General features: G+C 40.5%; 2 protein-coding genes across 24 annotated transcripts in view; one reads left to right on the forward strand and one right to left on the reverse strand.

Moving 5' to 3' along the window:
• Window positions 1–18,154, reverse strand: part of TM7SF3 (transmembrane 7 superfamily member 3) — a 47,189-nt gene extending 29,035 nt beyond the window's left edge. The window contains exons 1-2 of the mRNA XM_050746714.1: window positions 17,763–18,154; window positions 2,522–2,676 (exon numbers count right to left, since the gene is read on the reverse strand). Coding sequence (XP_050602671.1) covers window positions 2,522–2,676; window positions 17,763–17,853 — 246 coding nt within the window. The 5' untranslated portion in view covers window positions 17,854–18,154. The remainder of the gene's footprint in view (window positions 1–2,521; window positions 2,677–17,762) is intronic.
• The window catches only part of MED21 (mediator complex subunit 21), a 1,150,573-nt gene that overhangs the window by 1,110,851 nt on the left and 12,011 nt on the right, over window positions 1–27,711 (forward strand). For 19 of the 23 annotated variants that reach the window (XM_050746769.1, XM_050746768.1, XM_050746766.1 and 16 more), the window contains exon 2: window positions 26,091–26,146. In XM_050746769.1, coding sequence (XP_050602726.1) covers window positions 26,105–26,146 — 42 coding nt within the window. In that variant the 5' untranslated portion in view covers window positions 26,091–26,104. The remainder of the gene's footprint in view (window positions 1–26,090; window positions 26,147–27,711) is intronic. The other 4 variants (XM_050746767.1, XM_050746788.1, XM_050746784.1 and 1 more) reach the window with 1 other exon arrangement.

Genomic DNA, 27,711 nt, shown 5'->3' on the forward strand with positions numbered 1-27,711 from the left:
CCCGCCTTGGCCTCCCAAAGTGCTGGGATTACAGGCATGAGCCACCGCATCTGGCCCATAAAGTATACTTTTAAGTGTTGATATACATAGACACCTGTGAAACCATTACCACAATCAAAATAGTAAATGTATGCATCACCCCAAGTTTCCTTGTGCCCCTCCCTAATCCTTCCTCACACACTTCCTCTCTACAATCCCCCACTCCCATCTGCTTGGAAAGCTTTTTGAATAATAAAATGCTAAGCTAAGAGGTAATAGATTCAAGAGGTTCTATCAAAGTTAAGGAAATGGGAAGGAAAAGGCAGCAGAGCAGTTTCAATTTGATAAGCATAAGAAAGAATGGCTCAAATATTAATTGATAAATGATCAAGTCAACAGTTTCAAAGAGCCAGCCCTCACGACCCAAAAAAACCAAAAGTACCACACTTTATCAGGAAGGGCACAGGAAACAGAAGCACTTCTCTTCACACAGACCACTCACTTCCTGAGCCATGTGCAGTTCTGGCCATCATATTCTAAGTAATATAACAGTGGGAACTAAAGGCAGTCCAAGAAATGAAATGATAATTAAGGACAACTAAGACCCTTTCTGCATAGGAATCAAGGCCCAAGATGCTGCCATCCAGATCTATTTTATCACTGGTGATGCTGGCATCTCTTCATCCAAGCTCTGCTTCCTCAGATGTAGAAACAGGTATCACTACCACTTTGTTGAGCTTTAATGAGAATTAACCATATGGAAACCAAACACAGGGGTTCCTAACTGGGGGCCTGAGGGTTTCTGAAGGGCCCCAAGAAATTATATATTTATATTTGAGTCCACAGACTTGAGCAGTCTACGGCTCCAGAAGCTTAAGAACCACTAGCCTAGCACATAGTAGGCATTCAACAAATATAAATCCTTATTTCCCCCATCCTCTCTCTTTTCCTTCAAATGTTGTCTTGCTGTAATGTCATTAGGAAGAAAATCATACTGTTTGTCAATTAAAAATTGTTTTAATAGATCTAGTTCAAAAAGAAGAAGAAAGAACTCATCTATGTGCCATTTTACTAAGTCTCCTATGTAAGAGCCTGAATAGGAAGCTGTCTTTTGAATTCAGTGCCATAAAAAACTTGCCTCCCCTGAGGAACTGGCATGCTCCTTCCTTTCTAAGGAAGTTATGAAATTTAACATGCTTTACCTTCTGCTCTAGCTGCAAAGAACTTGGGCAAATTCAACGTATGCGTGACATCGGTATCTCTTGTAATTAATACTATTTATTCCTTTCCTTTTTTCCTCAGCTGAACTCTTCCATTTCCAGTCTATTAACTACCCCCCCACACCCCCACAATACACACGCACACACATGCACAACCACATGCACACAATTTCCAAATCTCTATGGTAGGGGCAAGAAGGCAGGAATAAAAAAATACAATAGTAAGAAAGGTAGTGTGACCAATGCCTATACTATTATATATAGGCTGGGGTGCAGTGGTTCATGCCTGTAATCCCAGCACTTTGGGATGCCCAGGCAGGAGGATCACTTGAGGCCAGGAGTTCAAGACCAGCCTGGGCAACATAGCAAAACCCCATCTCTACAAAAAAAATGTTAAAAATTAGCCAAGTGTGGTGACACGTGCCGGTAGTTCCAGGATCACTTAAGGCCAGGAATTTGAGCCATGATCACACAACCACATTCCGGCCTGGGTGATGAAGCGAGATCCTATCTCTAAAAAAATAAAAATAAAAAATTTTAAAAATTACATACGAATTGGATTAAGACAGATTTGTTTATCAAATTCCAGAATATTATAAGATAAGCTTAGAACAAATAAAATGAAGTATAACTTCATACAAGGTGAAATGCATGTATTGGTCTAGGGCATCATAGAGACTAAATATAGATGTGTAAAAGATTACATAAATGGCAGATTCTTCATAGCTTAAGCTAGCTAACCCAGGGAATTTTAAAAACTTTCTAAAGCTGAGGTTGAGGTTAAGGGGTTTAGTGATGATATCTACAATAAAGTCCTTAACACTGCTGGAGGCACAGCACAGGGCTGGATGAACTGAGCACTATAATTTTTTTGTTGTTTGCATGACAGAGTCCAAAGAATAAAGTTGATATTATAGGGTTCTTGGTAAAGTTCAGTACTATAGCTAAACAACAATTAAAATTCATTAAAACGTATATTCTCAGGTAAAAATTATTAAGGCCCCACTAAAGTAAGAAAATGAAAAGGTGGGAAATCACGAAAAAAACTTGCCTACACAGTGGTGACATTTGGCACAGGGGGCCCTTCCCCCCAACTCAGGTCTCCATTACCCCTTTTTAGGTCAGAGACCGCCACACTCAAGAAAGGCCCGAGATACTCTCAATCACTAACTTGAAAATATCCTATTTTGATTTTTTAAAATTTAAGATATAAGGTCATAAACATAGAAGAGAGAGAGAGATACCAAATTCTAATGCTCATACTAAATACCAGACCCCAAAATATAGAAATGATTTTTACTAAAATAATTATTTGTACTTACCGGAGAAAAGGAAACGGTTGTATTCTGATACTGCGAGTGTATTTGGAAAATAAGAAAAGTCACATTGCTTGAAATATCATGCAAAACAGCTTCCTCTGGAAAGGGCCTATTGAGCTCGAAGTATCTAAATTTCCCCACAGAAAATTCAATAAGACCTACAACGAGATAAACTTTTCATTACAACACTTGTACTCTCATATCAATTTGCAAAAATCACATTCATAAATGAATGTGGAATTTAATCCTCAGAAAAACTCTTTGAGGTAAATACGGTTATTGCTCCTATTTCCCTGCTAAAGACAATGTGGCTTAAAAAGTGATGCAGCCCACCCAGGGTCATCCAGCCAGTGAACGATAGAGCTCAGAACTAAAATGCAAGAGGTGTTTCAAAAGATATGCTGAAGACAGGCTCCTGGAGCCCAGAGAAACTTCCCCTCTGGCAGCAGCTGTAACAATCATCTTCGGAACAGAGTCCTTGAATTTGAAGATGACAATCCTGTGGGGCTACTAACAATCATGAATGTGCTCGGGTTACAGTACTGTAACTGTCTAGTGAATTCTGAAGTCAGCATAGCCTGAAGAGACACAGGTGGCTGCAATTTAACACCAGCGTTTCCCAGCTGTGTGATTTTAGGCAAGTTCCTTAAATCCCCTTAAACCTCAATTTCCTCATCTGTCTAACGGAGACTGCAAAGGAAGGTGCCATCAGTACTGACAAAAATGTCTGTTGAGGGCCCACATCAGGCACTGCACATACTATTGTGAACCACAGGCATCCTTGAAAAGAGAGCTTTTGTTTGCTTAAGGATCAAGCTCAGAGTCCATAAAAAAGATAGGTTAAACAAGGACAGTTTTTCAACACCTCTTCCAGGCCTGTCCCATCTGTCTACTTCTACCATGGCCTGCATCTCACTGACTCTGTCCCCACTTCTCCATGGTGTGTTTCTGCCAGCTGCACACTAGCTCTGTCTTTTTTCGATCTAACTCTCAAATATTCCTTTAATTAGGTTGCTTTTACTCCTGTGTAGTCCTGGATTCCTACCTGACCCCCCATCCTACAGTCAGTATCTGTCTGCATGAAAAGCAGAAGAGATCCCAAGCTTCCCATAAGCAGTCTTGCGGGGTTCAATTCTAAACAAATAAACAGAAGATTTAGATTAAATATAGATGAAAAGGAGTTGATGAAAAAAAGATTATAATTCACCCGAGTCCCACAGTGGAACTGTCATGTTTTATTTTAGAAGGAAATTAGAGTCAGTGGGTGGCAAAAGAAAACATTTCAGATACTAAATAACTTAATAACACATTCTTATATACCATGTCCCAAGAAGGTCAATTTTCAACACTTTGTTTTTTTAGTACAATAGCTCCACTGGATGATTTAAAACCAAACAGAACCAAAAAAAAAAAAAAAAAAAAAATCAAGAATGAGTAGCCTGTGGAAGAAGAGCTATAAAGAAGACACAAATAGTGCTAAGACTAGAATAATGTTAACCTCTATATATTTTCCCTAAGTTCTGTGATGCTATATTACATTCATAACTTAATGTTTTTTAAAAAAAAAAAATCATGATAGAACACAAGGTTACTTATGGTTACAACTTCATTTCTAAAACTCTAGAGAAAATTTTAGTAGTTTTAACAATGACAAATGAAGATAGTATATTTCCTATTTATGGAACCAGAAAGACATTTTACATCTTATATGGACCAAACTCCAGCTGGAACAGAGGTTAAAATATTAAGGAGTGGTCAACAGAATCTGGGTAGGGAAGTCTGAAAAAAATTGTGTGCGTGTGTTTTTTCTTTTTAAAGAGAAACAAGAAAAACATGTTTATATTTTCCAGGCCTTCCCATCATCATGATTATTTTATTAGAAAAGCAAATTATACATAAAACTACATGGATTTCAGTAAATTACACTAAAAATGTTTCACGTATTGCCCTTCAAGTTTGGTTCCATCCATCATGCATCCTCCAAGTCTTAAAAATTCCCACCCGTTTTGGCAGTGTCAGCCTGTTTTCCTAGAAATTAATAAGATTTCTATCCTTTCACAGTTCACAGCACTCAACTCACTCACTACCCTGCCTTTTCTAGTCTACATCTTCTGTTTTTCCCTTTTGTTCTCATTTTCCCTATTTGGCAAATATTTATAAGGTACTTGTAGAGTAGGCACTCTAGTTGTTGGGCACCATTATCAAAACTGATACAAACAAATTCATAAAGGTTATCCAAGACTTCTGTAATTATCACTTAAATTTGCCCTTTGATATATTTTAGAAAATGTTTTAATAATCCTTATGTCTATCTCCCATGACATGGGCCTTCCATCAGAACAGCATACAGAGCCTTTAAAAGCCCTGGAAGAGACTGAAGCCATCAACTAGAGAAGGCCTCATGGTAAACTTTTCTTAACCTTCCCTTAACCTATCACCCAGGATGAGGATGAATCACAACTCAAAAACACTTGGAGAAACAAAACTTTGGAAAGACAGTACGGAAACACAGAACCATGGAAACTAAAATACACTGTTAAACAACTGATCACTTGACAAAATAAGTAGGGGAATATTAAAAGCAGGTATCTCTGGGAGCATATTTTAACTGACTCTTTTTTTTATTTTTTATTTTTATTTTTTTTTGAGACAGTCTCACTCTGTCACTTAGGTGGAGTGCAGTGGGGCAATCTTAGCTCACTGAAATCTCCACCTCTCAGGTTCAAGCAATTCTCCTGCCTCAGCCTCCTGAGTACCTGGGATTACAGGCATGTGCCACCACGCCTGGCTAATTTTTGTATTTTTAGTAGAGACGGGGTTTTACTATGTTGGCCAGGCTAGTCTCGAACTCCTGACCTCAAGTGATCCGCCCATCTCGGCCTCCCAAAGTGGTAGTATTACAAGCATGAGCTACCCCTCCCAGCTGACTTTTCTTTTTTTCACACAAGTCCTTCTTTTTCTTTCTTTCTTTCTTTTTTTTTTTTTTGACACAGAGTCTGGGTCTGTCGCCAGGCTGGAGTGCAGTGGCATGATCTCAGCTCACTGCAACCTCCACCTCCCAGGTTCAAGAGATTCTCCTGCCTCAGCCTCCCAAGTAGCTGGGACTACAGGTGCCCACCACCACGTCCGGCTAATTTTTTGTATTTTTGGTAGACACTGGGTTTCACCATGTTGGCCATGCTGGTCTCAATCTCTTGACCTCGTGATCCACCCACCTCAGCCTCCCAAAGTGCTGGGATTCCAAGCATGAGCCACCGCGCCAGGCCAACTCTACATTTTAAATGTTTATAAAATAGGAACATACACTCTCTGTTAACATTCTGTCACTGTTTTGCTTTCCCTTAAAATGGTAATATTTTTCTAGAAAATATATAATCCTTATAAAAGGTGCAAAATAAACAGAAAGTCAACTCCTCCAGCAAGCACACTGTACAGAAATCATCACTGCTAACAGTTGGGATATATCTTTTAGGGCTTAGGCAGATATCAGCATGCATATTTCCACACAGATGGAAAAAGATATACGTATGTTTGATATTGCCCATTTAACAGGTCTAATGTATCTTTCCATAACAACACAGATAATTCTAGCTTTACCATTTTAAAAGCTACAGAGTATTCCATTCTGGGTATGTACCATAATCATTTACCCAATCTCCTATTAATGAACATCTAGGCTGTTACCATTACAGCATGAATAATAAATTAGTAAGAAATAAAATAGTTCTGATTTTGTGGAAGACTATTCCAGAAAGCATATGTGTCAGGCAATAAATCTATCTGAGAGAGTTTTTGCTTTGACAGTGTAACAGATGACCTTTGATCTTAAATGGTTAAACTGTACCTAAAAAGTCTTGTTTTAGTCTAAGAAATCCAGAAATAAAAACAAACAGACCATGAGAGAATACATAACGATTAGAACCAAAAATTAATCTGCAGTCTTTGCATCTGAATTCTTCTTCAAGAAATATACCTACATTTCAGGAATAATTATAACTTTCAGCTGTTACTTCCTGGATTTCCCAAAAGCTATAGGAAAATGATGCCTCATCATCTTCCTTTCCTCAAATGCCTACAGTGGGAACCAGGCAGAAGCCAGATGATAAAAGGGAGGGACATTGTATACATTATTTAAAACCTGGTCACTTGACAAAATAGGTAGAGGTGTTAAGAGGAAACATCTCTGGGAGTGTATTTTAAGTGATTTTTTTTTTCTTTTCATTACACATTTCCTTATTTTTAAAATTTTCTATAGTGACCATAAGGTGCCCTCTTCATAAGAAATTATAATACAGTGATTATACGCTCTGGCTATACATTATTACAATCATCTGCAGTGGATTAAAAAAAAACAAACAAACAAACAAAAAAAAAACCCAAAACACTGCTGCCTGGGACCCTCTCCAGATGAGTTAAATCAAAATCACTGGGGCTAAGGTCCAGGTATCAATTAAAAAACAAATATTCATTAAATACTACGCAGAGAAATACACAAAGTTTACACACCCATGAATTAAACAGCACCTAAACAGCATTCTAGCACCTTAGGGGTCCCCTTGTGGCCCCTCCCAATCACATCTTCTTTCCTCCCCCAGAGGGAAACAGGGTCCTAAGTTCAAACACTAGGAATTTAGTTGGGGGAATTAAATTGAATAGAATTTACGCACAATTTTTGTGTGTTTGGCTTCTTTAAAATCAGCACTATGTTTGTGCAATTCATTCCAGCTGCTATAAGTAGCCATAACTCATTACCGTTCTTGTATACTTCATGAAATGAGCATGCCACAATGTATTTATCTGTTCCACTGTTAATAAACATCTGTATTTCTGGTTTAGAGTTATAAATAACTCTAAACATTTTCTGTGCATGTCTTTTGGTACATGCATATACACATTTCTGTTGGGTGGAATCTATGAGTAGAATTATCAGGTAATAGGGTATTCTCATCTTCAGCTTCAGTAGATACTGCCAGTCTTCCAACAATGTTTTGCCAATGTATACCTCATCAACTTACTGTAGGAAAGTATTCCAACTGCCCAACAGTCTCACCAACACTTGGTATCATTCATTTATCTGCTGGGTAGATAGTGGTATCTGACTGTGATTTTAATTTGCACTTCCCTAATTACTCATGGGTGTTAGGAACCCTTTGCTTTGCTTATTGGCTATTTGGATATCCTCTTTGTGAAAACAGTCTGTTCAAGTCTTTTACATATATTAAAAATGGAACTGTCTGCCCTTCTTCAATTTTAGGAGTTTTTAACACATCATAGATATGAGTATTTTGACAGATATGTTGCAAATATATTCTCTTACTCTTGTTGCTTGTCTTTTCACTCTCTTGTTACCTTTAGATTAAGAGTTTTCATTTTAGCAGACAATTTCTCAGATTTTTCCTTTATGATTAGTACTTTTTGTGTCATTTTAAAGAAATCTTTGCCAACATATACCAAGATCATGAAGATACAGTCCCATGTTAACTTCTAGAAGTTTGTTTTATCTTTCACATTTAGAGCTAAAAATCAGTCTGATATTGATTTTTATACATGGTGTAAGATAGAAGTCACAGTTCATTGTTTCATATGTTTATCTACTTGACAGCAACCTTCACTAAAAATACCACCCTGTAGGTACTGCATGTTCTCTCGCTGATAAATGGGAGCTATGTAATGTGTACACAGGGGCCTACACTGTGGACTGATAGACACTGAAGACTGAGGAAGGTGGGAGGGGGCCGAAGATGAGAAATTACTTAATGAGTACAATGTACGTAATTCCAGCCATGGATACACTAAAAGCCCTGACTTCACCACTACATAATATATCCTGTAACTACACTTGTGCTCCATAAGTTTATACAAATAAAATAATTTAAAAATACCACCATCTCCCTACTGCTTTGCAGTTCCACCTTTCACATAAGTCAAGTGAACGTATGTGTTTGCTTCTGGAGTCTCAATTGTATTCTACTGGCTTATTTGTCTAGCTATAGACACCAATCCTAACACAAATATTACAACTCTCTTAACTCCTGCTCCAAATTTGTTCTTCCTCCTCAAATTTATCTTGACTATTTCTGGTCCTTTTCATTTCCATATAAGCTTTAGAAATCAGCCTGTCAATATCCACCAAAAAAAAAAAAAAAAAAAAAAAACCCTGCTGGGATTTTGATTGGGATGGCCCTGACTATATACATTAATTTAGGGAGAAATAATATCTTTAAAATATCTTTATCTTTAGAATTTTGTAATCTATGAATCTGCGATATTCCTCTATTTCTTTAGTTTCTCAATTTAACTAAAGAATGTTGAGATGTATTATGTCATTTTCTCTGTAGAGCTCTTTACATATCCCATGATAATCATCCCAGAATACGTAATGTTTCTTGAGGCTATTTTAAATGCACTTTTTCTTTTCTTTAATTTTATTTGTTAACGTTATGTAGAGATGAGGTCTTGCTATGTTGATCAGACTGGTCTCGAACGCTCGGCCTCAAGAGATCCTCCCCCACTCAGTCTGCCAAAGTGCTGGGATTACAGACTGAACCACAGTACCTGGCCCTGTTTTTTCTTTTAAATTTCTATTTCTAGCTGTCTCTTCACCAATATACTTTTTATAAAAAGTTCTCCATGTAATTCTAATGCTTAGCCAGGTTTGAGAACTCCTAACACAGTGTTTGATAAACAAGCAAAGGATATATATGTATTTTTTTCCCAGTCTTAGTTATCTTTAACCTAACTTCTGTGTGAAAATACTTTGGCAGTGTAACCTTGGCAATCCGACATCCATTGCACAATTTTATCAGAAGATCGCTTTAACCAAACCAGTTGTGGTTTGATTCTTGGCTGTGCAGGATTTTGTCATTTTTGATGTTCCAACGTCTAACACAGTATAGTCACCTAACTGGCATATAGTAAATGTTTGTTAAATGATGGCTGAACTACATGACCTCAGGCAAGTAATGTATTTCCTCTGGGCTTCAGTTCCCTCAAAGTAAAATTGAGGTAACTGAGTGCCACCAATTGGCTGCTGAAAGTTTCAAACAAATGGGAAACAATTTTTTAAACTGCGCAAGGCTATACAATAAAGTATCATTTATTAACTTCCATTAGCTTTCCTGTGCTTCACAGGTTCATCTCCTTATTGAAAGAAAAGGATCTAGCCAAACTAAGTTTCATAAGTGAAGGAGAAATAAAATCCTTTACAGACAAGCAAATGCTTAGAGATTTTGTCACCACCCAGGCCTGCTCTACAAGAGACCCTGAAGGAAGCACTAAACATGGAAAGGAACAACCAGCACCAGTCATTGCAAAAACATGCCAAAATGTAAAGACCATCAATGCTAGGAAGAAACCGCATCAACTAACAAGCAAAATAACCAGCTAATATCATAATGACAGGATCAAGTTCACATATAACAATATTAACCTTAAATGTAAATGGACCAAATGGTCCAATTAAAAGACACAGACTGGCAAATTGGATAAAGAGTCAAGACCCATCAGTTTGCTGTATTCAGGAGACCCATCTCACATGCAGAGACATACATAGGCTCAAACTAAAGGGATGGAGGAAGATCTGCCAAGCAAATGGAGAACAAAAAAAAGCAGGGGTTGCAATCCTAGTCTCTGATAAAACAGACTTTAAACCACCAAAGATCAAAAGAGACAAAGATGGCCATTACATAATGGTAAAGGGATCAATTCAACAGGAAGAGCGAACTATCCTAAATATATATACACCCAATACAGGAGCACCCAGATTCATAAAGCAAGTCCTTAGAGACTTACAAAGAGACTTAGACTCCCATACAATAATAATGGGAGACTTTAACACCCCACTGTCAACATTAGACAGATCAACGAGACAGAAAGTTAACAAGGATATCCAGGAATTGAACTCATCTCTGCACCAAGCGGACCTAATAGACATCTACAGAACTCTCCACCCCAAATCAACAGAATATACATTCTTCTCAGCACCACATCACACTTATTCCAAAATTGACCACATAATTGGAAGTAAAGCACTCCTCAGCAAATGTACAAGAACAGAAATTATAACAATCTCTCAGACCACAGTGCAATCAAACTAGAACTCAGGACTAAGAAACTCAATCAAAACCGCTCAACTACATGGAAACTGAACAATCTGCTCCTGAATGACTACTGGGTACATAACGAAATGAAGGCAGAAATAAAGATGTTCTTTGAAACCAATGAGAACAAAGATACAACATACCAGAATCTCTGGGACACATTTAAAGCAATGTGTAGAGGGAAATTTATAGCACTAAATGCCCACAAGAGAAAGCAGGAAAGATCTAAAATTGACACTCTAACATCGCAATTAAAAGAACTAGAGAAGCAAGAGCAAACACATTCAAAAGCTAGCAGAAGGCAAGAAATAACTAAGATCAGAGCAGAACTGAAGGAGACAGAGACACAACAAACCCTCCAAACAATCAATGAATCCAGGAGTTGGCTTTTTGAAAAGATCAACAAAATTGATAGACCGCTAACAAGACTAATAGGGAAGAAAAGAGAAAAGAATCAAATAGATGCAATAAAAAATGATAAAGGGGATATCACCACCAACCCCCTAGAAATACAAACTACCGTCAGAGAATACTATAAACACCTCTACACAAATAAACTAGAAAATCTAGAAGAAATGGATAATTTCCTGGGGATTTACACTCTCCCAAGACTAAACCAGGAAGAAGTTGAATCCCTGAATAGACCAATAGCAGGCTCTGAAATTGAGGCAATAATTAATAGCCTACCAACCAAAAAAAGTCCAGGACAAGATGGATTCACAGCTGAATTCTACCAGAGGTATAAGGAGGAGCTGGTACTATTCCTTCCGAAACTATTCCAATCAATAGAAAAAGAGGGAATCCTCCCTAATTCATTTTATGAGGCCAACATCATCCTGATACCAAAGCCTGGCAGAGACACAACAAAAAAAGAGCATTTTAGACCAATATCCCTGATGAACATCAATGCAAAAATCCTCAATAAAATACTGGCAAACCAAATCCAGCAGCACATCAAAAAACTTATCCACCATGATCAAGTGGGCTTCATCCCTGGGATGCAAGGCTGGTTCAACACACACAAATCAATAAATGTAATCCAGCATATAAACAGAACCAAAGACAAAAACCACATGATTATCTCAATTGATGCAGAAAAGGCTTTTGACAAAATTCAACAGCTCTTCATGCTAAAAACTCTCAATAAATTCGGTATTGATGGAACGTATCTCAAAATAATAAGAGCTATTTATGACAAACCCACAGCCAATATCATACTGAATGGGCAAAAACTGGAAGCATTCCCTGTGAAAACTGGCAGAAGACAGGGATGCCCTCTCTCACCACTCCTATTCAACATAGTGTTGGAAGTTCTGGCTAGGGCAATCAGGCAAGAGAAAGAAATAAAGGGTATTCAGTTAGGAAAACAGGAAGTCAAATTGTCCCTGTTTGCAGATGACATGATTGTATATTTAGAAAACCCCATCATCTCAGCCCAAAATCTCCTTAAGCTGATAAGCAACTTCAGCAAAGTCTCAGGATACAAAATTAATGTGCAAAAATCACAAGCATTCTTATACACCAGTAACAGACAAACAGCCAAATCAGGAATGAACTCCCATTCACAATAGCTTCAAAGAGAATAAAATAACTAGAAATCCAAATTACAAGGGATGTAAAGGACCTCTTCTAGGAGAACTACAAACCACTGCTCAGTGAAATCAAAGAGGACACAAACAAATGGAAGAACATACCATGCTCATGGATAGGAAGAATCAATATCGTGAAAATGGCCATACTGCCTAAGGTAATTTATAGATTCAATGCCATCCCCATCAAGCTACCAATGAGTTTCTTCACAGAATTGGAAAAAACTGCTTTAAAGTTCTTATGGAACCAAAAAAGACCCTGCATTGCCAAGACAATCCTAAGCCAAAAGAACAAAGCTGGACGCATCACGCTACCTGACTTCAAACTGTACTACAAGGCTACAGTAACCAAAACAGCATGGTACTGGTACCAAAACAGAGATATAGACCAATGGAACAGAACAGAGCCCTCAGAAATAATACCACACATCTACAGCCATCTGATCTTTGACAAACCTGACAAAAACAAGAAATGGGGAAAGGATTCCCTATTTAATAAATGGTGCTGGGAAAATTGGCTAGCCATAAGTAGAAAGCTGAAACTGGATCCTTTCCTTACTCCTTATACGAAAATTAATTCAAGATGGATTAGAGACTTAAATGTTAGACCTAATACCATAAAAACTCTAGAAGAAAACCTAGGTAATACCATTCAGGACATAGGCATGGGCAAGGACTTCATATCTAAAACACCAAAAGCAACGGCAACAAAAGCCAAAATTGACAAATGGTATCTCATTAAACTAAAGAGCTTCTGCACAGCAAAATAAACTACCATCAGAGTGAACAGGCAACCTACAGAATGGGAGAAAATTTTTGCAATCTACTCATCTGACAAAGGGCTAATATCTAGAACCTACAAAGAACTCAAACAAATTTACAAGAAAAAAACAACCCCATCAAAAAGTGGGCAAAGGATATGAACAGACACTTCTCAAAAGAAGACATTCATACAGCCAACAGACACATGAAAAAATGCTCGTCATCACTGGCCATCAGAGAAATGCAAATCAAAACCACAATGAGATACCACCTCACACAAGTTAGAATGGCAATCATTAAAAAGTCAGGAAACAACAGGTGCTGGAGAGGATGTGGAGAAATAGGAACACTTTTACACTGTTGGTGGGATTGTAAACTAGTTCAACCATTATGGAAAACAGTATGGCGATTCCTCAAGGATCTATAACTAGAAGTACCATATGACCTAGCCATCCCATTACTGGGTATATACCCAAAGGATTATAAATCATGCTGCTATAAAGACACATGCACACGTATGTTTACTGCGGCACTATTCACAATAGCAAAGACTTGGAATCAACCCAAATGTCCATCAGTGACAGATTGGATTAAGAAAATGTGGCACATATACACCATGGAATACTATGCAGCCATAAAAAAGGATGAGTTCGTGTCCTTTGTAGGGACATGGATGCAGCTGGAAACCATCATTCTCAGCAAACTATCGCAAGAACAGAAAACCAAACACTGCATGTTTTCACTCATAGGTGGGAACTGAACAATGAGATCACTTGGACTCGGGAAGGGGAACATCACACACCGGGGCCTATTATGGGGAGGGGGTAAGGGGGAGGAATGGCATTCATAGTTATACCTGATGTAAATGACGAGTTGATGGGTGCTGATGAGTTGATGGGTGCAGCACACCAACATGGCACAAGTATACATATTTAACAAACTTGCACGTTGTGCACATGTACCCTAGAACTTAAAGTATAATAATAAAAAAAAAAAAAAAAAAGAAAGAAAAGGAAAGAAAGAAAGAAAGAGAATCAGGCACTCAAAGCAGCCCTACAAATAAATTAGCGGGAAGAAAGGGACTAACATGTACAGGGCAGTCATAGAAATTCCAGGCACATCATAAGCATTACGTTGAGAAATAGACTTCCACAGAGTGACAACAAAAGATACTGAAAGTGAAGGCAACTTAAACAGCTCAGTCTGTTAGAAACTCATACAATTTCTGCTCATAAAAACAGATTTAGCAAAAGAAGACACATACCCAAAAGATATCCTGAAGAAGCTAACAGGAATTTAATTTCACCTCTAAGGCATATGGAAAAGGATTTATTAGAAGCATTTTATGAGGCATAATTAGATCTTATGACTTGGAGAGTAGGAGGAAAAAAGACAGCACATCAAAAGATATTACAAAGCAAATGGCTAACATCAAGTTGGGGCACTTCCACTAGCTTTCCTCTAAAAAGAAATGGCTTTTTTTTGCCATCTGACCTATAGAAGGGACTTGAAACAATTTTCACACCCATCTTCCATTCTTACTCAGAATCACTTTTTCTTTCCAATAATTCCACTTTAAAAAGTGCTGCCCAATCCTAACCTTTTCCTTTTTCTTTCCGAATCAGATCCTAATCTGGCAACCATAAAAATTTCCAACTCCTCCTTTTTACTATTTTACTAAAATTTACTTCCACTGTTTGTGTTTCAACACAACAACCAAATTCTAAGAGAAATCTATCATAGCCTAGTCTTCTCTTCAGATTAAAAACAAAAACCGTTCAGCTACTTGAGTTGGTCAGCTCTCAACTGCCCCTCCCAATTTCTCATTGTTATCTTCTTACAAATGTTCAATAGCCCTAAAGGTTGAAAGGAAACACAAAAATAAACATATTAGCATCATACACTTTTTAGAGAAAGACAGCACTTGCAACTAACCACAAATGGCCTGCTACCTTGGTAAAGCACCATCAACAGCACGAAGACTGCAAGGCCCAAATGATGCTGTGCTCAAGTCCAATTACTATGAAATTCCAGGGGAGTTACTGGATATGAATCTAAGCAAATGAAAGATGTTAAAGGCAGCAGTGAACTGGGACTCCAAGAGAAGGAAAAACTGCTTAAAAGTGTGATCCATCTCATGTGCCCACTGGTCACAGAAAGCACCCTCCTCAGACATTCTAGGAACTCCATCTGCCACGTTCCAAAATTTATTTAGCATTCAGGCCACTACCGAAGTCATGCAAGTTAGCTCATCCTGCCAAAGATGGGTAAATCCTCCTAAATAACAGCAGATGCTCAGTTTCTTCAGTTTGTATGGTTATCAGAATCATCATCATCAAACATCAATCCAGCCATTTTCTAGGAAGATTATGCAAATCCTGAACTACATCCTTCTACCTTTCCATACTGATTTTTATCTGACAGATGTGGAGAATATCAGCTTTTATTATCACTCAGCAGTTAAGTCCCCACATTGTCCCTCTTTTGCACAGAATGACAATACCAATGCAAGGCAAAAAGAATAACATTGAGGAATATCAGTGCTATTAATCATAGCAAAGAGGTAAAAAAATAGTGTCTGAAAAAATATTAATTTCTCAACTTATTCATATATTTTAACTTTTGTATAAAAATTTCTAGGTATGAAATACTAAAACACCAACTAGAAAGAAAAAGGTCTGGATGCCTGCTCTTCTGACTCGGGCTGGCCTCGATCAAGTAAAAACTCTAATATCTCAAATTTTTCACCTGTTAAAATGGAGATAGCATCTCTTCTACCTCCATCATAAAGCTATTTTGAAGAATGAGGATTCACAGAAGGATTAAGTACAAAGCACCATGCCATGTAAGATATTCTTATTGGAAGGCAGCTTTACTGAAGTGGAAGGACTATGAAATTTGCAGGGAGACTCACCTGGGTCCAAGTCCCATCTGTAACCCTAGCAGCTGTTCATTTGTTCCTCTGATAAGTGAGGAAGATCATTATATTGTAGGGTGGCAGGGATTAAATAACACTGCACATGGAAAGCACCTGGCACACACTATACACAGGGAATGTTAGTGCTCTATTATAAGCAAGGTTTTTCTGGAAAAAAAAAAAATTGCCCTTTTCAACTTTGGCCTCAGTCCTATACAAAAATCCTAGAATTCAGTTTGCACGAGGGCTTTTCAAATATAAGTGCATAGGAACACAATCACATTATTCAGAAAATATTATGTTTCAGAACTGCGACTAGTCTATAAACCTCAAAACAAAACAGAATGCGCTTAATTTCATGGAAAAGCACATGATGATCTGCCTGGCACAACTAGTGCCTTTGACATTTTATATTAACAAACCATGAGCTGTTGCCCAAACTCATTCACCAAGCACAAGACCTACAATCTAACACTCCATTCTGAGTTCTCACTGAGATGAGCAAGAGTCACCTGAAATCGGCCGGGCGCGGTGTCTCACGCCTGTAATCCCAGCACTCTGGGAGACCAAGGCGGGCAGATTACGAGGTCAGTAGTTCGAGACCAGCCTGCACACATGGTGAAACCCCGTCTGTACTAAAAATAGAAAAACTAGCTGGGTGTGGTGGCGGGCACCTGTAATCGCAGCTACCCAGGGAGGCTGAGGCAGGAGAATCGCTTGAAACCAGGAGGCGGAGGTTGCAGTCAGCCAAGGTCATGCCACTGCACTCCAGCCTGGGTGACAGAATGAGACTCCGGCTAAAAAAAAAAAAAAAGGCACCTGAAATCATCAAAAATGGTGTACTCATAGGGAGCCAAGCCCAGGCATGTTTCTTCTTGGCTCCCACAGGTGAATTTGAAGTGGCAAGAGAACTTCGTTGATTCTTGTTTTTCTCATTTTAGTTTTACTCTCTATTAAATTGTTACTTTTTACAGTTCACTTATGGATGACAAGTTATTTCCTGTTGGTAGCTGCAATGATTGGGAATTTTGTGATCTGTAAACGAATTAATATCTCATAGAGACCTATTTCCTGTTGGATATGAGACAACAGAGAACACAGTTTTTGTCCACTTGTCTTTTTTGAGGTCAAATCGATGAGAAATTTCTTGCCCTCAAGTAAGGAGAACAACTCTGATACCTGGACTGGCAAGCTTTTGTGTTTCTGTGTTTATTTTTCATCTGTGGCTGAACCTGTAGAATTGAGGGTGTACATTCTCTATCTATATGTCTATATATCTGTTATTCAGAAAGTCCTTTATTTCTCATTGTGAGTATGTAATGTTTTCCTGTCTCCAGATGGTATTAATAAATTAGATGGTAAAGGCTCTTTAAAAATAAATAAAGCCCCATTCTGGATTCATTTTTCCTCTCAAACTCTGTAGAACATAACCAATTTGAAAAGCCTCTAGATTTGGGGGGTGGAAAAGTTCCATGCAGCTTGAGAGCCATCAGTCATTAAGCCCCTAGTTCCACCCCAAGTCTTGCTGTCCAGAAGCTCAGTCCACTGGGGAGTAAAGAGGCGCTTTAGTAAGTTAAATTAAAGCCACAAACATGGCTGCTCCCTAAGGGAGATAATACTGCGTTAAAAGAAAGAGAATTATTTGTCTCTTCCCATTTTCTCCGCTAAATGAGGAGGTTAATAATAAGGCCTCCTTAGCCATGCGTGTTTCCACTGCAGGAAACGCCATTCGTGCCCGTTCTGGACTCACCACCCGGCAAGTACCAACGCCCCCAGCACCATCGCCCTGCTAGGCTGACAGACCCCGGGCTGATTTTGACCTTGCAAGAAATGCAAAAGCAACTTTGGGAGGCAGAAGCCAGGTGCCCCGACCTTACCCTCGCTGGAGTTCCCGAAGACCTCGGCTGCACCCGCCACCCGGCGTTCGGATGCCAGCACCGCTACGACCAGCAGCTGCAGGAGCCCCATTGCTGCCAGGGCCGGGCTGGGCCCACGCCAGGGCCAGGGAGGGATGCGGGCGTGCGCGCCGGGGCCCCGCAGCCTCGCCCGCGCTATCCCGGGGCGTCCGCACCGGGCGTCATCGCCTGCCAGGTGCAGACGCCTAGCACCTGCCAGCTCCGCAGCCGCCGGCGCGCGCCCCGCCGCACTCCTAGCGCCAGCGAGAGGTTTCCTCTTCCGGCACCTGACCCCAGGCGCGCGTTCCCGCGCCTCCTCCCGGGCTCTCGCTGCGTCACTGCGGCGGGTCTCCGGGCGCGGGCGGCGCTGGGGCATTTCCAGGCAGCGCGCGCCTCCTGCCGGCGCGCGGGGAACACGCAGCCCGCGACGCTCCCGGGAGCCCCCAGGACATCCTGGCTTGAGGTCCAGTCTTCCCACTTTTATCTCACCAAGTAGGCAAGCCACTGTGAAAGTACAAAATAACTTTCTGTTGCGGACTAACGTCACCAACCTTCTGTTTCCGTCTTTAACGGTCCTTTACAACAGCAAAAAAAAAAGAGGAATCGGTTGCGAAAAACACAGTCGAAGGTTATTTCCCCCGGTAGCAACTGTCTTCGCTGCTGAGGCTTATGTTAGTGTAACAACGCCAGGAGAATGCTGTTTGTGTAGTAGCGCACTAGTCATGAGCACTACATATAAAAACAGTTTCGTTTTCTCTAAGCGAAATATCCTCGAAGACACGGCCTTGGTCTGAACTTCCTCTCAAGTCTCATACCTGAGTGCTGTTTAAGGGACAGTAGTCCATGTGACAGATGGCTCATCGATGATGTGGAGTTAGACGCATAGATTTAAAGTTATTTGGGGAGGATTGTCTTGCTTTCCTTCCCTGGTTTTGGTTTTTTTACTTACATATTTTGATGAGCAACTTACAGCTTGGAAATTACATGTTCAGTTAACCTACTACTAACCATCTATAGCTGTGACCATAATGTGAAGAGGTGTTAAAGACAAAATTATTCAATGATACTTGAAGCAACGAACGAAGACTATTGAGGACTGTCTCAGTTGGCATAGGGACCACTGCAACTGGGTCTTGCAGTGCGGAAGAGGGACTGGGCTCAACTCTGAATACAGCACGGGGAAGAGGGAATTGGTAGCCAACCAGCAGCATGGAGTTCAGCGGATGGAAAATCTTCGCTAAAACTGGATTTTTACAAAGAAGTGCACAGATGGACCTAGCAGAAGATTCAGAAGCCGTACTAAAGTTTGGCCAAGCAAATAATCTTTGCCACAGGCACAGTTCCTTTTCTGCTGTCACACTGCCCGGTCCAAATTTTCACACCTTTGGTACTACTATCTATTTCTGTAATGCTTATTCACTCTCCCACGTGCCCCTATTCCTATAACCCTCAGTAGATGAAATCCAAGGAACATGAAAGGAACAATTATGATAAGGGTAGCATCTAAATCAGTGGATGGATTATTCAATAAATTGTGTTATTACTGATTAGCTGCACTATGGGCAGAAAGAATCAGAACACTATCTCACACTAATTGTGAAAACAAAATCGCAAAGTAATAAACCATAAAAGAACTAGCAGAAGAGGGCTCTCTCTCTTTTTTTTTTTTTTTTTTTTTTTTTATAAATTGATCTCAAAAAGGGAGGAGCTTTCTAAGAAGCAAAACAGCAAAGGAAACAACCATAAAGGAAAATATTGGTAGACTTGGCTACATAAATACTTTTTACATAAATATTTAAATTTTATTAAACACATAAGCAATATGAAAAGGCAAGTTGATGACCAAAAAATAAAAATTAGCTAAGGACACGAATAGGGAATTTCACCCAAAAAAAAAGAAATACAAATTACCAGTAAATACATGAAAAAAGTTCAATCTCACTAGTAAACAAACAAATCAAGAAATTAATATGTAAATATTTTTAAAGTATAAGAACATCCAGTATGGATAAAAGAGCTGAGAAGGAGGCATTCTTAGTAGGTAGGGATAGTGGGAATATACACTTCAATAAAGTAATCTGCATCAAAAATGTTTTAAAATCTTATTTTTGTAGATTTGGTATAATCCACTTTTAGATTTAAGTATGTAATTAAATACACATATAAAAATTAGTATAAGCTGGGGGAAGTGGTACATGCCTGTAGTCCCAGATACTCAGGAGGCTGAGGCAGGAGGATTGCTTCAGCCCAGGAGTTCAAGGGGGCAGTGCTCTATGATTGCACCTGTGAATAGCCACTGCCCTCCGGCCTGGGCAACATAGTGAGACCCCATCTCTTAAAAAAAATTTAGTGTACAAAACTATTCATGAAGGTATTATTTAGAGTATCTAAAACAACCTAAATGCCCAACAATTAGGAATTAAATAACCTATGATACAGCTTTATAATAGGATCCTGTGCAGCCCTTCATTTATATTCTGATTGAAGTCTTTATGGAAAGGCAACTGATGATGCAATAAGTATATATAGTATGTGGTTTTTCTTTTTTTTTCTAACATACATCTTTTATTGACTCAGAGGAATGGATACACTTTTGTTGTTTGTTTGTTTGTTTGTTTGTTTTTTGAAATGGAGTCTTGTTCTGTCGCCCAGGCTGGAGTGCAGTGAAGCAATCTTGGCTCACTGCAACGTCCATCTCCTGGGTTCAAGCAATTCTCTTGCCTCTGCCTCCCAAGTAGCTGGGATTAGAGGCACACACCACCATGTCCAGCTAATTTTTTTAGTAGAGATGGGGTTTCACCATGTTGGCCAGGCTGGTCTTGAACTCTTGACCTTGTGATCTGCCTGCCTTGGCCTCCCAAAGTGCTGGGATTATAAGCCACCACACCCGGCCTGTAATTTTTTTTAAAAGACAAGATCTCACTATGTTACCCAGGCTGGCCTCAAACTCCCAGATGTAAGAATTGAAGAAAGAGAAAAAAACAGGAAAGGTGACTTAGAAGTCAAGGATGGGTTTATTGTAGAGAAAACAAACCTGAGAGGGGCTTCTGGCCAGTTAGGTTAGAGGCACACTCTCTTACGGACTAAGAGTTTTTAAGGATTTAGGGTGGGAGTGTTTATCAGAGGCTTAGATTGCTTCTGTGTCTGTTGTGCTTATCTGGGAGGGAGAGTTGTGTGTCTGTTCCCATACATCTTTTTGCAGCTGCAGGCATATCCCTGAGTCTGCTTTTACCTTCCCTATCTTAGTGCATCTCAAGGGAACGGAATGTACTTATTAAGGCCCACTGTTTTACTGGGGTCCATTGTATGAGGGTGAAGTTTGGCAGTTACCCAAGAGACTTTCCCCTCACCTCCCTTTGTGCCTGAGCTGTCTTATCTGTGTTTTACTGTCTCCTCTTTCTGGCTGCTTATAGTTAGAAGAGAAGTGATTTCCTTGAAATGCATGAGGCTAGAAAGGGAGCTGGAACTTAAAGTGGCGGTGTTTGTCCAAGATGACGGTGCTCCTGCTCTGTCACCAGACTCAAGCAATCCTGCCACCTCAGCCTCCAGACTAACTGGGACTGCAGGCTCATAACCACTGTGCCTGCCTTGTTTTCTTTGTAGTATGCATTCCTGGTTATGTGCATAGAAAAAAAGGTTGAAAAATACATGCCAAAATGTTTAAAATAGTTATCTTTAGGTGGTTAAGAATGATTTTCTTTGCACATTTCTGTGTAAAAATTCTACATTGAAGTGTATCATTTTTGAATAAGAAATTATGATTTTGTAAAAGATACATATAATTTTAAAGGTTTTCTTGTAAAAAGCATTCAAGATATAAGTACATCTTCCTGAGTATGACACATACATGCTTTTTGTGATGCAACTCCTGTTCATTTCCCTAGGTTCTTGCTGCAACTAAAATCAGACCTCTACATGCGGGTCACGTTGAATTAATTTCAATTTCCTGAACTGAGCCTATTCTCTCTCCTCCATACCTTTGCATCGCAGTTCCCCAGGCCTGCAGTTGCCTGTGCATGCATGACAGCTGATCACAGATGTGTCAGCAATCAGAACAGGGCCTCATTACCTTGGCTTCTAAGTACGGTATTGTGACAGCTTGGGAGGATGATTGGCTGGGGTTCCATGCTCATGTCAGAGTTCCATTGGAGAGCTGAGAAGCAAACAAGCTTAGCAACTTTGCAGATGAGTTCATTTTTCCTATGTATTGAAAGGAAATGCAGAAACTGAAAAGATTCCCAAATCCAAGATACGCATTACTAGAGCCTTAAAGTCTGTTTAGGCCAGACTCAGTGGCTCATGCCTGTAATCCCAGTACTTTAGCAGGCCGAGACAGGAGGATCTATGGAGTCCAGGAGTTCAAGACCAGCCTGGACGACATAGTGAGATCCCCATTCTTACAAAAAAAAAAAAACACATAGAAAAAAAAATTAGCTGGGCGTGGTGGGGCACATCTGTAGTCCTAGATACTCAAGCGGCTGAGGCAGGAGAATTGTTTGAGCCTAGGAGTTTGAGTTTGCAGCAAGTCATGATCATGCCACTGTACTCCAGCCTGGGTGACAGAGCAAGACTCTGTATCTAATAAAACAAAAGTCTGTTAAAATTTAGAAAAGGAAGGAAGGGCAGGAGGGGGAGAAGGAGGAAGGGAAAAAACTTACCCTAGATTTTTAAATAAAACCTAAGATACCTTAAATGGAGCTGGGAGCGGGGATCCAGGGAAAAGGTAGGATTGAACCTCTGTGAAATTTGCCCGTTCATTCTTTCCCACTCTAATCTCACCTTCATCCTGTATTTTTTAATTCGTGTGCTCTTTTGTGGGTAGTGATTTACATTATTTGACTGTTCATTAAGTTAAATTCAATAAATGCTTATTTAGTAGCTATAATATGGAAATTATTATGCTAGGAAACTCATTCATTTGGTTGATAAATATGTGCCAGGCTAAATGTTAGGTGCTAGGTACCGGAAATATCGAAACAGGATATGTTTTCTGCCTGCAAGTAGCCCGTGGACTGGTGGGTGAATTAGCGTGAGGTACAAATAATTATACCTCAGTGTGCTAAGTGCAATAACAGAAGTGTAAGGAACAATTATGTTAAAGATTGGGAGCATTTAACTTTCAGAATTCAGGAAAGTCTTTTATAAAGATATGTTCAAAATAAGATTTTGTTCACTAGTATAGTGGTAAGTAAAAAAATAATAATAGGCCGGGCACAGTGGCTCACGCCTGTAATCCTAGCACTTCGGGAGGCTAAGGCGGGTGGATCACCTCAGGTAGGAGTTCGAGACCAGCTTGGCCAACATCGCGAAACCCCGTCTCTACTACAAATACAAAAAACTTACCCAGGTGTGGTGGTAGGCGCCTGTAATCCCAGCTACTCTGGAGGCTGAGGTAGGAGAATCACTAGAACCCTGGGGGCAGAGGTTGCAGTGAGCCGAGATCCCACCACTGCATTCCAGCCTGGGTGACAGTAAGATTCTGTCTCAAATAAGCAAATAAATAATAAAATAAGGTTTTAGGACTGTGTGGACAATCACCAAGGGAGCAAAGTGGAGATGTGGATGGAAGTGTGGGCATTTCATACATGGAAGAAAGAATTATAGGTGTTTTTATATGGTGTGCATTTTTGTAAAACAGCAGAACATGTTTAGGGAATTTCAAGGAGTGTGGTGTAGAAAAATGCTTATTTATAGTTATTCATCCCGGCACTAGGAACATTCTAGATATTTAATAAATTGCAACTGTATTAAAGGTATTTAAAAATTGTTAAAGGTGTTTTTCTGAAAAAATAGTTGTTACAGTCATAAAAACCAAAGCACTTACAAGATTGACTATTGAGTGGCTCACTGCTGAAGCTGGTGAAGGTTATGTGAGGGTTCACTATATTCTCTACTCTTCTATATCTTTGAAACTTTTAATAATATAAAGTTTCAAAGAAAGTATTCACCAAAATTGTGTGTTTAAAATATGAGATCTGTAATACTGGGTTCCTGCTCCTAAAACCATATAATCCAGTTGGTGATGCCAGAGAAGCAAATGAAAAAGCATATGAGAAAGTGTCCAAATCATGAAAGGAAGAAAGGAGAGGTCCCTATGGACTCTTGCAATTCATAAAATTTATATGAGAAGTGTAAAACTTAAAAAGGTAGGGTAAGGATTAAATAGCAGGAAAGAAGTTGCTTTGGGAAAGGTAAAGAATGAGGAAACAGCTAGACCAGTGGTTCTCAGTTGGGGGCAATTTTGCCCCCCGGGGACATTTGGGACTACCTGGAGATACTTCATGTTGTCATAAATGGATTGGGGGGATGCTGCTGGTATCTCCGGGGTAGAGGACAGGGATGCTGCTAAACATCCTACAATGCATAGGTCAGCATCCCACAACAAAGAATAATCTAGCCTAAAGAGTCAAGAGTGCGGCCATTGAGAAATCCTGAGCTAGATGCACAGACTATATTTGGCAGGTGGGTTATTCCTGAAGTCTACGGCTTCAAGAGCTTCATAAACCCCTTTTCAAATGTAGGCTAAGTTGAGAGTCTGGTCTGGGGAAAGGGTCCACAGCTTTTATCTGATTCTTAAAAAGATCCGTGGCCAAAAGAGGCTGAAGAACCAGGAAAACCAAGGGGTCAGGGCCCTTGGCTGAAACAGAGGATTATTTCACTCAGAAAATTATCAAGAGGTGAGGCTGGGTCTGTTTGCTGGAGCCAGATTATAGTAAATCTTGACAACTAGGCAGAGATAGTTGGACATCAACCTGAGGTCTCTGTGGAGACACGGAAGACCTACTAGGAAGATAGTGGCAGGACAAAAACTGTGTCACAATATGAGTTGTCTTGAAGTGACTTCTCTACTTCAAGTGCCCAAGTTCCCTTCAATCACGCTGCAAAACTTAGTATCCTTACGGAGTGGACTAAACTGTATTCAATCAGTCACCAATCCGTATTAATTATTTTTCTCAAAAATATATTTTAGTCTTTTTTTCCTCTCTTATCAGGGTCAACACCCTATTCTAGGCCCAGCTCACCTTAATCTTGGACAACTGCAAAACCTTCCTCTTGGTGAGTCCTTGGCTTATTCATCTTTGCACACTGAGCACTGGATATACTTCCTGGCATGTGGCAGGCATTCAGTAAGGTACACGCCCAAGTGAAGGTGGGAGGAAAAGGTTGTAGATTCCCCCAAGTTACAGTTAGAACAAATTATGGAGTGATTTCTCATTAGTTCCATTATGGGGAGCATGCCTCATCCACGTTCTTAATGAGGCCCCAGTAAGTCTGTAGACTGTTTGGGGATGAGGGTGGGGCATGGGTGTGAAGCAGAAGTGGTGCTTCCCAGCAAGGGTTGGGATAAATCCAGCAAGCTGAGTTCCCCGGGGACTGTGTCCACCACCTACCCGCAGCCGCAGGAAGGTAATCACGGATAATCAGCCTGAGAAAGAGGATATGAGAGTTTCTTTGATGTCTCCAAACCTGTTATTTGCCGACTCCAAACTCATTTCTTACCAGACTATCCTCAGGCTAAATTTCCTTAAATACCAAGTTTCTATTATCACTCTTCACACTTAAGCTCTCAATAAGTCCCAACTCTAAATCTAAATTGTGCAGCTGATTTTTCTTGGCTGGGCGCGGTGGCTCATGCCTGTAATCACAGCACTTTGGGAGGCCAAGGAGGGCGGATCACGAGGTCAGGAGACGGAGACCATCCTGGCTAACATGGTGAAACCCCGTCTCTACTACAAAAAAAAAAAAAAAAAAAAATTTAGCCGGGCGTGGTGGCGGCGCCTAAAGTCCCAGCTACTCGGGAGGCTGAGGCAGGACAATGGCGTGAACCCGGGAGGCGGAGCTGGCAGTGAGCCAAGATCGCGCCACTGCACTCCAGCCTAGGCGACAGAGCCAGACTCCGTCTCAAAATAAATAAATAAATAAATAAATAAATAAATAAAAATAAATATATCTACTCTTCAATGTAGTCAATAAGTAAACACATGAGAGGATAGGAGAAATCACTAAAAAAAAAAAAAAAATCCCCGCTGAATCCAACAATCTCTGAAGCCTTTAACACCTAACAACCTCAAAGAGAGTATTTCAGCCCCTCAAAGCGATGGACCCCAGGCCGCTCCCCAGTTACTCAAAAGATCCAGCCTCTCCTCTGGTGTAGCCCGCTCTAAGGCCGCCTCGGCAGTACCACCCACTCCTGACGGGGCGGGGAGTTCTCTCCGACCCCACCCCTTCCAAGAAGGCAGCGCTGGGATTGGCCATGACGCGTACCAGAGCTGCCCAGTCGCGGAAGAGCAGCTGTTTTGGCGTCTGTTTGCTGCAGGAAGAACATGGCGGATCGGCTCACGCAGCTTCAAGACGCTGTGAATTCGGTGAGGAATTTCATTCGATTAGCCTCTGTCTTTCTCTTTCCTGAGGTAAAGCAAGGGAGAAAAGGGGCCCAAGAGGCAAAACTTGGAAGTGGAAAGCGGACTGAGAAACAGGGCTTCGGCATAAAGCGCTCTCTCGGGAGGCGCCACCGCGAACTCGGAGGTGTGAGGCCGGCTGCCGGGCGGTGCTTGAAGGTGCGGGAGGGAGCAGCCTCTTTCGCTTGAGGAGACCGGGAAGATTGCTCTTGTCCGGGTGGGGCCGCCAAGACTTGTCGGCTGCGCGGTCCTGTCGTATTCCCTGAGGACAGTTTTATTTTCTTGGCAGCGGTGCTTACGGGATCTCTTTTGGGGGTTGGGAGGAGAAGCAGGAGCTCTTTTCTTTCCTCATCAATTTGAATCCACCAAGGGAGATCTCGTGCTGTGGATGACTGGGTTTTTGTAATGAAATGCCAGCCGAGAGTATTCCTTCACCAGCGCTTTCAGGTTGGTGCGGAGCGACGCTGAGGCGAGAGATTTTTCATCTTCGCTCCTTCCTGTGGGCCCAGAGCCTCCTTCCATCTCTTGTCTCTTGGCCACCCCTCAGAATGCATCAGTTTGGGTACGTCTTTATGATAGGAAATCTTCTGATTCTCGTATGTCTTTCCGTTTATTTGAGTCTTTTTTTTTTTTTTTTTTACTTTGGAGACTGTGTCTGTCGCCCAGGCTGGAGTACAGTGGTGCCATCTCGGCTCACTGCACCCTCCGCCTCCGCCAAACAAGTAGCTGGGATTACAGGCGCCCTCCACCACGCCCGGCTGATTTTTCTATTTTTAGTAGAGACGGGGTTTCACCATGTTGCCCAGGCTGGTCTCGAACTCCCGGCCTCAAGCGATTCTCCCGACTCGGCCTGCCAGAGTGCTGGGATTACAGGTGTGAGCCACCGTGCCCGGCTTACAAGTCTTTTTTAACGTCTCCCCCAAATTCTACGCTCTATTAAATGCCAAGTCTTGTAGGTAGCTCCCCAGCTTTGTTCCTTCTGGTAATTTTTCCTCCAAGCTATGCCTGAGTGGAAAGCAGAAGCAAAGCCAGAGGATGCGCATACAGTCATGGGCCCTTAATGAAGGGGTTATGTTCTGAGAAATGCATGGTTTCGGCGATAACTTTTTTTTTTAATAAGTAGAAGTACAATGTATAATAACGATGAAACAGTAAATACATAAACCAGTAACAAAGTCATTTAGTATCATTATCAAGTATCATGGACTGTACTTAATTGTATGTGCTAGACTTTCATACACTGGCAGTGCCGTAGGTTGCTTTACAGCAGCGTCACCACAAGCACAGACCGCTATGATGTCACTAGGCAGTAAGAATTTTTCAGCGTTGTTATAACCATAGGGGACCGACATAATATATGCATCCCGTTGACCAAGACGTCAGTGGGTATTCTCTTGCTGCAATGGGTATACTTATTACCATTACCAGTTACATAGTTTTCTGTTAAATAGTTTTCCATTGATAGTTATGTTTCTCATTGTCTGATTGTGATTTAACGTCCTAGATAAGGGGCTAGAGAGAAAACATGCTGA

This window comes from Macaca thibetana, chromosome 11 (assembly GCF_024542745.1).
Source record: "Macaca thibetana thibetana isolate TM-01 chromosome 11, ASM2454274v1, whole genome shotgun sequence".
Taxonomy (NCBI): domain Eukaryota; kingdom Metazoa; phylum Chordata; class Mammalia; order Primates; family Cercopithecidae; genus Macaca; species Macaca thibetana.